This window comes from Morus notabilis, unplaced genomic scaffold (assembly GCF_000414095.1).
Source record: "Morus notabilis unplaced genomic scaffold, ASM41409v2 Scaffold276, whole genome shotgun sequence".
In the NCBI taxonomy this organism is placed as follows: Eukaryota; Viridiplantae; Streptophyta; class Magnoliopsida; order Rosales; family Moraceae; genus Morus; species Morus notabilis.
In genome coordinates, this window is record NW_010361626.1 from 810,904 (window position 1) to 824,935 (window position 14,032).

General features: G+C 32.9%; 2 protein-coding genes across 2 annotated transcripts; both read left to right on the plus strand.

Annotated features, from left to right (window-relative positions):
• Window positions 1–1,735: 1,735 nt before the first annotated feature.
• LOC112091999 (putative germin-like protein 2-1) lies at window positions 1,736–2,888 on the plus strand. The gene is made up of 2 exons (XM_024167041.1): window positions 1,736–1,850; window positions 2,353–2,888. Exons 1-2 carry the CDS (start codon window positions 1,736–1,738, stop codon window positions 2,886–2,888), a joined length of 651 nt encoding a protein of 216 aa, XP_024022809.1.
• A 3,549-nt stretch (window positions 2,889–6,437) lies between these two features.
• On the plus strand, window positions 6,438–7,609 carry LOC112092008 (putative germin-like protein 2-1). Its single transcript, XM_024167068.1, has 2 exons — window positions 6,438–6,552; window positions 7,074–7,609. Exons 1-2 carry the CDS (start codon window positions 6,438–6,440, stop codon window positions 7,607–7,609), a joined length of 651 nt encoding a protein of 216 aa, XP_024022836.1.
• Window positions 7,610–14,032: the final 6,423 nt, after the last annotated feature.

The following is a 14,032-nucleotide window of genomic DNA, read 5'->3' on the forward strand; positions in this document are numbered from 1 at the left end:
TACAGGTTTGGATTTTTGGATCATATGAAAAATAAGTCGTTATGTTGTCGAAATTTAGTTAGAATTTAAGAATTTTAATAAATGTAATTTATTTGACAGGCTAGTACGGAGACCCAAGAGCCGATGTCTGCTATAGACAAGTGGGCAGACATGCATCGTCACAGGGACTCTTAGGTTAATACCCATGCGGAACAGACTTTCGTAAGTATTTCTACTTTTCATATTAAATTTTTTTATACTGAAATAGTGATTTTATAACACGTAAAAATTATTATAATGTCTTATTATGTAGAACACCCTGGAGGAGGAGAGACAAATGCAGAGAACACAGATTACTGCAAGCTCGACTAGACCCCCCCTTGACGAGCATGGGGTTTTGGAGCAAGTTCTTGGCATGCGTAGAGGACATAAGATAGGAGTGGGTCCGACGCTCTCCCAAAAGCATTACTCTAGAGCTTCTCCTTCATCTGCTGGTTCATTCTCGGACGCAACCTCATCGGCTAAACCTAACTCACGTATGGATCGTTATTTAAAGAAATCGTACCGGGAACAAATGAAAATTTATGACAATCAGGTGAAGATGTTAGAGTTAGTGTCTAAATTGCAGCCCAACATCCAATTACCTATGATTACTCGTCCAGAACCAGTTAACCTAGACACTCCTCTGCCTCCTTCAGATGATGACAGTCCTGATGGTGATTCAGCTGTTGGCGATGCTGCAAACTTAGACGAATAGTTCCGTTATATGTTCTATTTTATTTTTCACTTTATTTAGACTTTTATATTTTTTTGAACATTATATATGCACTTCATGTAGTATTCATAATATATTTTATAAATTTATTTAGATTTACTGTTTTTAATATTAATTTATATTTCACTTTTAATGTATCTTAATAAATTATATTCAGTATGTAACATAATAATGTTTAATTAAAATTATTAAAAATTAATTAATTGCCATTTTTAAAAAAATTGAAAAAAATAATTTATTCCAGTTTTTTGCGATGACTTTTTTATACGTGTTGTCGCAAAAAAAAACAGAATATTTGCGACGACATTTTGAAATTTATCGTCGCAAAAAATAATATATCACGAGAATTTCATAACGAAGTATTAGCGATGCTTGTCATCGCAAAAAAAATATGTCGTCGCAAATATATTTGCGACGACCCTGTGTCGTCACAAAAAAAAATTTTGTGACTAATTTTTTACGACGACATATCTGCGACGACATGTCGTCGCTAAAACTATTATTTGCGACGACAAAAAGTTGTCGCAAAAACACCTTTTTCTTGTAGTGAAAGCAAAACTAACAAACGCAGCACAGCGCGAAATAACAAAAAGCAACAGCCCCGAGGTAACAGTCTAACCAATTAACCATTAACCATCCCCAGGTAACAAACCTAACAAATTAACCATTAACAATCTTAATATTGTTAAATGAAACTTTTGGAACTAGAGGTGGTTTAACATGTCCACATTTTAATATAATGATATGGTGTTCGGACGGCAGCTTTTTTCTCTTGACTGCATTAATTAAGAGAGATTTCTTATCGGCTTTCGCTATATAGATATATATATATGTGTGTGTATATATATGTGACCTTATAAGTCCATATAATATGCTACAACAGAAACACATCTAGCTCACTAATTCTAACATATATTCATTTTAACAGCTTCATAATCTCACAGGCCGAGAGAAAAAGACGATCATCTGATCAAGAAAGATATGGCAAACCAAATTCTGCTATTTGCTTTGCTGGCTGCAGCCACATTTGCTATAGCCATTGCGTTTGAGCCTAGTCCACTTCAGGACTTCTGTGTCGCAGACCCTGCTAGCCCAGGTTGACCCCAACAACTAGTCTTTAGGCGTAAAATTTTTTTTTTTTTTGCTTCTTTTTCATCATTATATTTGACATAACTTTTTTTTTCCCCGCATTACATCCTATATTAAATTTTAGATCAATACTAAAGGGCATGATCACTACTACATATTTTGGTATATATCATTATTCTCTCTCGCCTTTTACTTAAAAAGAAGAAAAAAAAAAAAACAGATACATTATGACGTTTACTACACTTAAATATGGAAGAAAAAGGTTTGAAATGTCATGTAACATTCAACACCACACTTGATCATGTCGACGTATTACATACGTACTCCACATGATCTTCATATTACTTTGACTTAAATTTTTCAGACTATATATGTTTGTAGACCAATTATTTATCTTCATATTGCATCAATATATACTGTTGAATTGCAATATTTGAACCTTTGCATATATTGAGATGTTTATTTTTAAAACATCAAGACATTCTTAAATTTCTCATGTATTTTGTCAGCAAGGGTAAACGGACTAGTTTGCTTGGACCCCAAGCTTGCTACTGCCGAGCACTTCTCCTTCAAAGGCCTTCACCTACCCGGCAACACATCGAACCCCGTTGGCTCGAAGGTCACCCCAGTGAATGTCGTCCAGATCCCGGGCCTCAACACCCTCGGCGTCTCCCTTGCTCGGATCGACTATGCACCATACGGCGTCGTCCCTCCCCACACGCACCCTCGCGCCACCGAGATTTTGACCGTCCTAGAAGGCAGCCTCTACGTGGGGTTCGTGACCTCAAACCCTAACAACGCCCTCATCTCCACGGTTCTCAACAAGGGCGATGTCTTTGTTTTTCCTGTTGGGCTTGTCCACTTCCAGAAAAGCGTCGGTTATGGGAATGCCGTTTCGATCTCCGCCTTGAGCAGCCAGAACCCGGGTGTCAATACAATTGCCAATGTCGTTTTTGGCTCCAAACCGAGCATTGAAAGTGATGTTTTGGCCAAGGCTTTTCAGGTTGACAAGTCTATAATTAGCCGTCTCCAATCACAGTTTTAAAAAGAAAAGTTGGTAATTCTGGTGCAAATCAGTTATTCCGTTATCGTTAATTAATTTGGTACGAAGTTGTTTTGTTATTATTTCAATCTTGTGTACTTGATCATGTCTTAATTTGGTCACAATGATCATTTGTAGAGGATGAGAGTGTTAATTTGATTTGATGTTTTGCCATGTCGTTTGCTTATTGTCTTTTTTTTTATTTATTAAACATTCGTATCGGTATTACGTTTGTGTGTAGTACTGCAACATCAAAAGATTGTAAAAGTTCGATGGATTCTAGTACTAATGAATCATGTTATGTTTGCGGCAAATGCCATGTGGATTAGGGTCGATTTGGCTGAGATTTTGGGTCCATTTGACCGTGCCATTATATACATGCTCCATGTGTAGCCTACTCCAATTGGCATCTCTAGTCTAACCAAAATAACAAGATATTGATTAGATAGTTATGTTCTGCAAGTTGAGCCACAAAAGCCCATTTTTTGGTTAATTATTGGGTGCGTTTGGAATTCGTTTTACAAGATGATTTGATTTTTTTTCCCTCAAAAGATAAATAAAGTTTTTTTTTCCAAATTCATAATGAGAATTGGGTAGGATCTCTCATTCAATACTGGTACATGATTTCTCACAAGATAACCTCATGATATTCGTGCCACGAACATGATCATTATATGCTTCAAGTTAAAGAGTCTCCACGAACACAATCATGGCTACGTTTTTTTATTGTTCATGCTACGTGTGGTTATTAAATAGCAATACTTGAACAACTACAAAAATTCAAAACTTAAAAACTCAATAGAAGAATAGTAGAGAGAGAGAGAGAGTGAGAAATCTGACAGAAACTTGCTATGTCTTTCTTTTGTGCCTTTGACTCTTTAGTTATTTATAGTCACACTTAGTACACACAAAATATAAAAAGTATTTCTTTCAATATTTATAGGAGAGTAAATTATTTAATTACTCAATCTATTAAGATATTAGAAATATTGCATAATATTTTTTCTTTCATTATTTATAGGAGAGTAAATTATCTAATTACTTAATCTAGTAAGATATTATAAATATTGCATTATATTTTCAAAATGATTTTTTCCTGTCTCATGAATGTTATTCTAAATAAAATCTGAGTGTTGACTTTTGAGGCATGCATGTTATGGATGTTTCAAAATCCAACATAATTAAATAAGTAAAAAATTAAAAAATTAAAAAATTACTATTTAAGTTTTAGCTAAATATCATTACCTTTTTCTTCTCCTATAACAGATCACTTAGAGGACTTTTTAGCCATGCCTTCTTGATGATCATTGTATGTACTTTAATATAGGGGTGTTCGGTGGCCGAACCGATCATGTCAATTTTTTAAAACTATGCACCAAAACCGAACCGCATAAAGGAGTGGTCGGTTCGGTTAACCAAACTTCGGTTTTCGGTCGGTTTTCAGTTTTGGTAATCATGAAGGTAGCCATCAGTTAACCATCAGGTTACCAACATCTTTAGTTGCACTTTTTACCAGAAAATGTGAAAAAATATAAAACTTTCCTTCTATGCAAACCTGTAATCACAATAAATGAATACAAAACACAATATCCAAATTGATAATACCACAAACACAAAATATCTAAATTCAATGTCTAAAATCCAAAGTACAAACTGAAAGCCACAATTACGGGTTGTTCTGTTATTATGATTTTTGTTTTGTGGGGTTTTTGGTGATGGATGATTTGATTCATATGCTACAGGATGAAGATATCCAATGGGTAACTGTGGATCTACAACACACTGAACCTACTTGGCATTTACAACAGAAAGTGCCCCAAAAGAGCCGACTCCATACATATGCTTTGTCCCAATCAAGGTGTGTAAATGCAACCATTTATTATGAGTAGATTAGCAGCAAATAGGAAAAAAATGACATCAAATGAAGAATGAAAGTAAAAAAAAAAAAAAGCAACAACAACATTCAGAAAAAAAAAAAGACTCAGTCGGTTCGGTTTTTAACCGAACCTCTCAACCCAAAACCGAAACCGAACCACTAAAGAAGCAGTTCGGTCGGTTAACCGAACCGACTATATTCAGTTCCACGTGGTGCCTTTTTTTCAGTTTTTGAGCGATCGATTCTTCGATCGGTGACGGGCGGTTTCGGTTTTACGGTTTTTTTTGTACTGTCCTACTTTAATATCCTATGAGATGTACGAAAAAATCATGGTAAGTACTTTTATATCCATATATTTACACCTTTTTCGTTATGTTGTCATTACAGTACATGCATTTTTTTTTTTTTTTTTTTTTGCTAATCGCATTACGTGCTTTTAAAAATATTTCATGAGATTTAACTTGCAAGTACAATAATTTCATGGATAAGCATGTGCCTAGGGAATTTGTTCTAGTTTTAATATCCTGTGCATACGTTTGCCTAAAACGTGTAAAAGGATACCTATTAATAAGATCAATCGGAGAAAGGATACATGAAATTAGTAGTTTTATATTGATCAATATTTCCTGCTTGCAAACATGTTATTGAACTTAATTCATTGAGAACGACAAATCCGAGCAACATATATAATTTAATGAATATCATTAGTTTTATATTTGATCAATTGCAACCAAAAGAAAAACGCCAGGAGATATAAACACCAAATAGACCGATAGGTCGGCAAAAAATAGATTATCAGCGGCAGGCAGGTCCGGCACAGCAACAGTGTAAGAGTATTGCCAATAATATTGATAATGTTTTGATACTTTGAGCTAAAAAAAATTTTTATTTATTTTTTTTTTGCTATGACAAAAATGTTATATACTAATGATAGATATACCATTATTAATATTGGTTATTTTTCAGCGCTACAATTTTCTCTCAAATTTTTTGACAGTTTTAATTATCGTCGTTGAAGAAGTTACTTAATAGCTTGTTAGTTAATTAGAAATATATGGAGTCAGCATTCTCTATCTGTTGGAAATCTGTAATTCTTCCCAATGGCATATAATATTACTTCTTGATTTCCTTCAAATCTTAATTAAATATAGCTAGTATAAATACCTCATCATCTCATCAATTATATTCACTTGATCAGTCAAACCATTTACATTCATCGCTCACTAAACTGACAATTTCTCTCTTCTAAAACTTTGATTATACCGTAACTAAATTTTTTCATTCACAATATCATGACCAAGTGTCTGGAGATGAGAGGCCACATGGAAATCTGACCATGTCAGCCGGCCTAACTTTTGATTTTGGAGGAAAAAAAAATAAAAGGGTAAAACAACATTATTTTACCCTCAAAAAAAGAAAAAAAAAAAAAACAACAACAATATTATAAGATATGGTGTTCGGACGGCAGCTTTTTTCTCTTGACTGCATTAATTAAGAGAGATTTCTTATCGGCTTTTGCTATATATATATGTATATATATGTGACCTTATAAGTCCATATAATAATATGCTACGACAGAAACACATCTAGCTCACTAATTCTAACATATATTCATTTTAACAGCTTCATAATCTCACAGGCCGGGAGAAAAAGACGATCATCTGATCAAGAAAGATATGGCAAACCAAATTCTGCTATTTGCTTTGCTGGCTGCAGCCACATTTGCTATAGCCATTGCGTTTGAGCCTAGTCCACTTCAGGACTTCTGTGTCGCAGACCCTGCTAGCCCAGGTTGACCCCAACAACTAGTCTTTAGGCGTAAAATTTTTTTTTTTTTTTGCTTTTTTTTCATCATTATATTTGCTTTAATCCTAGATCCAATAGTACTAGACATAACTTATTTTTTCCCGCATTACATCATAAATTAAATTTTAGATCAATACTAAAGGACATGATCACTACTACATATTTTGGTATATATCATTGTTCTCTCTCGCCATTTACTTGAAAAAGAAAAACAGATACATTATGACGTTTACTACACTTAAATATGGAAGAAAAAGGTTTGAAATGTCATGTGTAACATTCAACGCCACACTTGATCATGTCGACGTATTACATACGTACTCCACATGATCTTCATATTACTTTGACTTAAATTTTTCAGACTATATATGTTTGTAGACCAATTATTTATCTTCATATTGCATCAATATATACTGTTGAATTGCAATATTTGAACCTTTGCATATATTGAGATGTTTATTTTTAAAACATCAAGACATTCTTAAATTTCTCATGTATTTTGTCAGCAAGGGTAAACGGACTAGTTTGCTTGGACCCCAAGCTTGCTACTGCCGAGCACTTCTCCTTCAAAGGCCTTCACCTACCCGGCAACACATCGAACCCCGTTGGCTCGAAGGTCACCCCAGTGAATGTCGTCCAGATCCCGGGCCTCAACACCCTCGGCGTCTCCCTTGCTCGGATCGACTATGCACCATACGGCGTCGTCCCTCCCCACACGCACCCTCGCGCCACCGAGATTTTGACCGTCCTAGAAGGCAGCCTCTACGTGGGGTTCGTGACCTCAAACCCTAACAACGCCCTCATCTCCACGGTTCTCAACAAGGGCGATGTCTTTGTTTTTCCTGTTGGGCTTGTCCACTTCCAGAAAAGCGTCGGTTATGGGAATGCCGTTTCGATCTCCGCCTTGAGCAGCCAGAACCCGGGTGTCAATACAATTGCCAATGTCGTTTTTGGCTCCAAACCGAGCATTGAAAGTGATGTTTTGGCCAAGGCTTTTCAGGTTGACAAGTCTATAATTAGCCGTCTCCAATCACAGTTTTAAAAAGAAAAGTTGGTAATTCTGGTGCAAATCAGTTATTCCGTTATCGTTAATTAATTTGGTACGAAGTTGTTTTGTTATTATTTCAATCTTGTGTACTTGATCATGTCTTAATTTGGTCACAATGATCATTTGTAGAGGATGAGAGTGTTAATTTGATTTGATGTTTTGCCATGTCGTTTGCTTATTGTCTTTTTTTTTATTTATTAAACATTCGTATCGGTATTACGTTTGTGTGTAGTACTGCAACATCAAAAGATTGTAAAAGTTCGATGGATTCTAGTACTAATGAATCATGTTATGTTTGCGGCAAATGCCATGTGGATTTAGGGTCGATTTGGCTGAGATTTTGGGTCCATTTGACCGTGCCATTATATACATGCTCCATGTGTAGCCTACTCCAATTGGCATCTCTAGTCTAACCAAAATAACAAGATATTGATTAGATAGTTATGTTCTGCAAGTTGAGCCACAAAAGCCCATTTTTTGGTTAATTATTGGGTACGTTTGGAATTCGTTTTAAAATAATTTTATTTTTTACATTGAAATAAAAATGAAAACGTTTTTAATCTTAGACGGAATTATTTTTGAAAATGCGTTTGATAGTTTTATTAAGAGATTGTTTTCATCATTTCGTCAATTAACTGTTAAATATTTGACTGAAACTGAAATAAATTAAAACCTCAAAAATCAGCTGTGACTTTTTAAAAGCGTATAACGGTTAGGCGTTCAAAGAAAGATATGGTCCAATTCAGCAGTACCAGGATGCAGCATAAGGAAGACAAATGTTTTGATCTTGTCAAACATGTTCAGGCTCAATAGTGTTTTTATAAAGGGAATCAAAATCTGATTGGAGTGGTCAAAGATATGGTCCAATTCAGCATCTTTATTTTTTTTTTTTATTGCTTGTATATGATGATTTTAATTTTTTAAAATTTTTTAGCTGGGAAGCAATTTGGCATCCTTACTTGCATTAATAATGGTTCTTAATCCCAGTTTGCTCCTGCATAAAATGACAACCACTTTTAGACGATAGATAATGTATTTTAATTAAGCAATGCTTGTGAAAGTTCTCTTGTATAATTCCATGAAAGACAAAAACCCGCTTATATGGAAGGAAGTCCAATTGGTCCTACGTGTTTTCAGCACTTATCTGAACGATGGATTCTAGTACTAATGAATCATGTTATGTTTGCGGCAAATGCCATGTGGATTTAGGGTCGATTTGGCTGAGATTTTGGGTCCATTTGACCGTGCCATTATATACATGCTCCATGTGTAGCCTACTCCAATTGGCATCTCTAGTCTAACCAAAATAACAAGATATTGATTAGATAGTTATGTTCTGCAAGTTGAGCCACAAAAGCCCATTTTTTGGTTAATTATTGGGTGCGTTTGGAATTTGTTTTAAAATAATTTTATTTTTTACATTGAAATAAAAATGAAAACGTTTTTAATCTTAGACGGAATTATTTTTGAAAATGCGTTTGATAGTTTTATTAAGAGATTGTTTTCAGTGTAAAAAGGCTCTTTAAAAATGAAAAACGACTAAATTTTGTTTTCCATTTCTCTCTCATTTTACACTAAACCAAAAAATCATTTTCATTATCGTTTTTTGTATTTATTGCGTCAAACGCCGTTTTGAAAACGTTTTTGTTTTTTCTTTCTCAAAAAACGTGAAAAATATAAAAACAGAATTAATTCTAAACACGGCCATTAGTTTTTAAGCCTCCGTTAATTATAACTAATTCTCACCACTGTACAATTTTTTCAGTGCCTTAACTATAATAATAATGACTTACATGATGTGTCCTTTGATTCTCATTGTTCCCGTAACTAAATAAAATAACAAAACTGGAGTGAAGCACTAGATGCAGCATAAGGAAGACAAATGTTTTCTTGTCAAACATGTTCAGGCTCAATAGTACTTTTATTGTTGGGCTACATCTTACAATTTATATTCCCAGATTCTTCTTCCTGGAAAAATATATTAGCTTTAATAATAGAATTTTAGTGTTTGCTCCACCGTAAAGATTTCTTAATAGAGTGATATAGACCCTTTTTTAAATTCAGGGGTTATATTAAAACAAAGTATAAAGTTCAGGGAATATTTATCAAATGATTTTTTTTTTTTTGGCGCTGTAGATAGCCTTAAAAAAATTCTAAAAAAAAAACCAGTTCAAGATGTATTATGAGATTAGAAAATTACATGTTCTTTGTGACATCCATTCAATACCTTTCGAATGATGCAATTTTGGTGCTGGTATAATTTTGTCGAAATATAGAACCAATATTTTTATTCCCAGAGATATTGACGCCACCTCTTCATGAATTATTACATCATTATCTCCTCACTTTGTGGATAATTATTCTAAATTTTGCTTTGGTAGCAGTCATTTTCAGCAGCTAGTCTCCTCACTTTGTGGATCATTATTCTAAATTTTGCTTTGGTAGCAGTCATTTTCAGCAGCTAATCAGTCTCTTAAATGGAATGGGCACTTATCTCTAAGTCTCAAATGGGAATTCGAGCGAATAATTTTAGACACGATACGATATAAAAATAATATGAAATAATAAAAATACTAGTATCACATTTTTTGTAACTCTTTATATTCACTTTAACTCATGAACTCCACTAACATAATATATTATTATTTAAATAAAAAATGACACAGTAGAGTATATACGTGTCAAACAGTGAATGTAGAGAGTTACAAAGACAATAATAGGTGTGATACAAGTATTTCTCTAAGAAATAAATAGGTAAGAACTGCACATTTAATATTCAATCATCAACGGATTAGCACAAATAACACAAAAAAAAATGGGCTTAGTTCATGCCAATCCACTTATCACGCCTAATCTTTAATAATACACAAAAAAAAAAAAAACATAAAATTCAATTTTATGCCTCGTTCACTTCGCGGATTCAAGTTTTCAATTCGAGCTGAGATGTGACATTTTTTTAGAGCTTTTCACTGTAGCAGAAAAAGTTAGTTGTGACATTTTCGGAGAGCTTTTTACTGTAGAAACCTAAAACTGAAAACTCGAATCGGTGAAATGAACGAGGCCTTAATGTTCTGGTTGTCATATGCTTGCTTCATATAGTTAAAATTAATAACTAGTAATAATATTTGTTTTAAATTTCAAAGCAAAATTTAAAATTTCTACCATTGCTGTTAATTGTGTGACAAAAAAGTCATAAACGAGGTTTTTCTTTTTGTCCTCCCTCGCGACATCTACACAACAACTGTAACAACAATTGTCACCATTCTTTCACTGTTGAATTTAAATAAACCAAACTTATCCCTGGAGCATCTATACAACGTTTATTATAAACCCCAATGGGATTATATACTTAATATTCTTGTCGTTTTTGTTTTAAATTGTTGTTCTTAATTTCGTTAATGTTAATTTATCATTGAAATTAAAATAAAATGAAAATATCTTACAGGATCTATTCTCTTGTTTTTTTTCTTCTGTGCTGCTAATAACACCAAACTGAAGAACCTTTTTGAACAAATAATAAGGAAAATTTATACTATATAAACGGATTGGACAATGAAAGGTACTTTATGTAGTGCTTATCTGCTCTGTTGTAAATAGGTTATCTGTATCTAACTGGACTTCCAACTCCGCAAAACCTGGGAAAGTACACATAGAGTATAATTTATTTTATCGATTTGAATTTTTAATTTTAAATTTTTACAGTTAAAATTTTTTAAAAAATATTACATCTAATTAATTTTTACTCTAATTAAAATTTCTTAAAAAATATCATATTTTAACTTAAATTAAAAATTTAAATTTATAAAATAAACCAGACTATAATATGTATTACCGGATTAGGACAAAATGCCCCGCTTTATTACAAAGAAAACAAACACTAGTGGTTCTTATCATGTGGGGGCATATTTATTAATAAGCCACGTAAAGTCCTCTAAAAATCAAAAGTGGCCTACGTGTCCGTTATTTGAGGTCTCATATATGTTTTTTTCAACCGTAAAGAAGCAAAAGAGGAAAATAAAAATACATATATAGACCTTTTCTGTTGTGCAATGCTTAGTATGAGGTTCGTGTCATAATTTAAATTATGATTTGTAATTTGTTATAGTGTTTTTTCTTATAAGATGATTTGATTTTTTTTCCCTCAAAAGATAAATAAAGTTTTTTTTTCCAAGTTCATAATGAGAATTGGGTAGGATCTCTCATTCAATACTGGTACATGATTTGTCACAAGATAACCTCATGATATTCGTGCCACGAACATGATCTTTGTATGCTTCAAGTTAAAGAGTCTCCACGAACACAATCATGGCTACGTTTTTTTATTGTTCATGCTACGTGTGGTTATTAAATAGCAATACTTGAACAACTACAAAAATTCAAAACTTAAAAACTCAATAGAAGAATAGTAGAGAGAGAGAGAGAGTGAGAAATCTGACAGAAACTTGCTATGTCTTTCTTTTATGCCTTTGACTCTTTAGTTATTTATAGTCACACTTAGTACACACAAAATATGAAAAGTATTTCTTTTAATATTTATAGGAGAGTAAGTTATTTAATTACTCAATCTATTAAGCTATTGGAAATATTGTATAATATTTTTTCTTTCATTATTTGTAGGAGAGTAAATTATCTAATTACTCAATCTATTAAGATATTAGAAATATTGCATAATATTTTTTCTTTCATTATTTATAGGAGAGTAAATTATCTAATTACTTAATCTATTAAGATATTATAAATATTGCATAATATTTTCAAAATGATTTTTTCCTGTCTCATGAATGTTATTCTAAATAAAATCTGAGTGTTGACTTTTGAGTTATGCATGTTATGGATGTTTCAAAATCCAACATAATTAAATAAGTAAAAAATTAAAAAATTACTATTTAAGTTTTAGCTAAATATCATTATCTTTTTCTTCTCCTAAAACAGATCACTTAGAGGACTTTTTAGCCATGCCTTCTTGATGATCATTGTATGTACTTTAATATAGGGGTGTTCCGTGGCCGAACCGACCATGTTGGTTTCTAAAACCGTGCACCAAAACCGAACCGCATAAAGGAGTGGTCGGTTCGGTTTACCGAACTTCGGTTTTCGGTCGGTTTTCAGATTTGGTAATCATGAAGGTAGCCATCAGTCAACCATCAGGTTACCAACATCTTTAGTTGCATTTTTTACCAGAAAATGTGGAAAAATATAAAACTTTCCTTCTATGCAAACCCGTAATCACAATAAATGAATACAAAACACAACATCCAAATTGATAATACCACAAACACAAAATATCTAAATTCAATGTCCAAAATCCAAAGTACAAACTGAAAGCCACAATTACGGGTTGTTATGTTATTATGATTTTTGTTTTGTAGGGTTTTTGGTGATGGATGATTTGATTCATATGCTACAGGATGAAGATACCCAATGGGTAACTATGGATCTACAACACACTGAACCTACTTGGCATTTACAACAGAAAGTGCCCCAAAAGAGCCAACTCCATACATATGCTCTGTCCCAATCAAGGTGTGTAAATGCAACCATTTATTATGAGTAGATTAGCAGCAAATTGGAAAAAAAACGACATCAAATGAAGAATGAAAGTAAAAAAAAAAAAAAAAAAAAAAAAAAAAAAAAAAAAAAAAAAAAAAAAAAAAAAAAAAAAAACAAAAAAAAAAAAAAAAAAAAGACTCAGTCGGTTCGGTTTTTAATCGAACCTCTCAACCCAAAACTAAAACCGAACGGCTAAGGAAGCAGTTCGGTCGGTTAACCAAACCGACTATATTCAGTTCCATGTGGCGCATTTTTTTTTCAGTTTTTGAGCAGTCGATTCTTCGATTGGTGGCGGTCGATTTCGGTTTTACGGTTCTTTTTGTACAGTACTACTTTAATATCCTATGAGATGTACGAACATATCATGGTAAGTACTTTTAAAACCTTTTTCGTTATGTTGTCATTACATTACATACATTTTTTTTTTTTTTGCTAATCACATTACGTGCTTTTAAAAATATTTCATGAGATTTAACTTGCAAGAACAATAATTTCATGGATAAGCATGTGCCTAGGGAATTTGTTCTTGTTTTAATATCCAGTGCATATGTTTGCCTTAAACGTGTAAAAGGATACCTATTAATAAGATCAATCGGAGAAAGGATACATGAAATTAATAGTTTTATATTGATCAATATTTCCTACTTGCAAACATGTTATTGAACTTAATTCATTGGGAACGACAAATCCTAGCAACATATATAATTTAATGAATATCATTAGTTTTATATTTGATCAATTGCAACCAAAAGAAAAACGCCAGGAGATATAAACACCAAATAGACCGATAGGTCGGCAAAAAATAGATAGTCAGCGGCAGGCAGGTCCGGCACAGCAACAGTGTAAGAGTATTGCCAATAATATTGA

Excerpts from the sequence above, each read along its gene's own strand:
- LOC112092008 (XM_024167068.1), top strand. The coding sequence starts at position 6,438 with ATGGCAAACCAAATTCTGCTATTTGCTTTGCTGGCTGCAGCCACATTT. Across the intron at positions 6,553-7,073 it reads CGCAGACCCTGCTAGCCCAG|CAAGGGTAAACGGACTAGTT; the intron begins GTTGACCCCAAC and ends GTATTTTGTCAG.
- LOC112091999 (XM_024167041.1), top strand. The coding sequence starts at position 1,736 with ATGGCAAACCAAATTCTGCTATTTGCTTTGCTGGCTGCAGCCACATTT. Across the intron at positions 1,851-2,352 it reads CGCAGACCCTGCTAGCCCAG|CAAGGGTAAACGGACTAGTT; the intron begins GTTGACCCCAAC and ends GTATTTTGTCAG.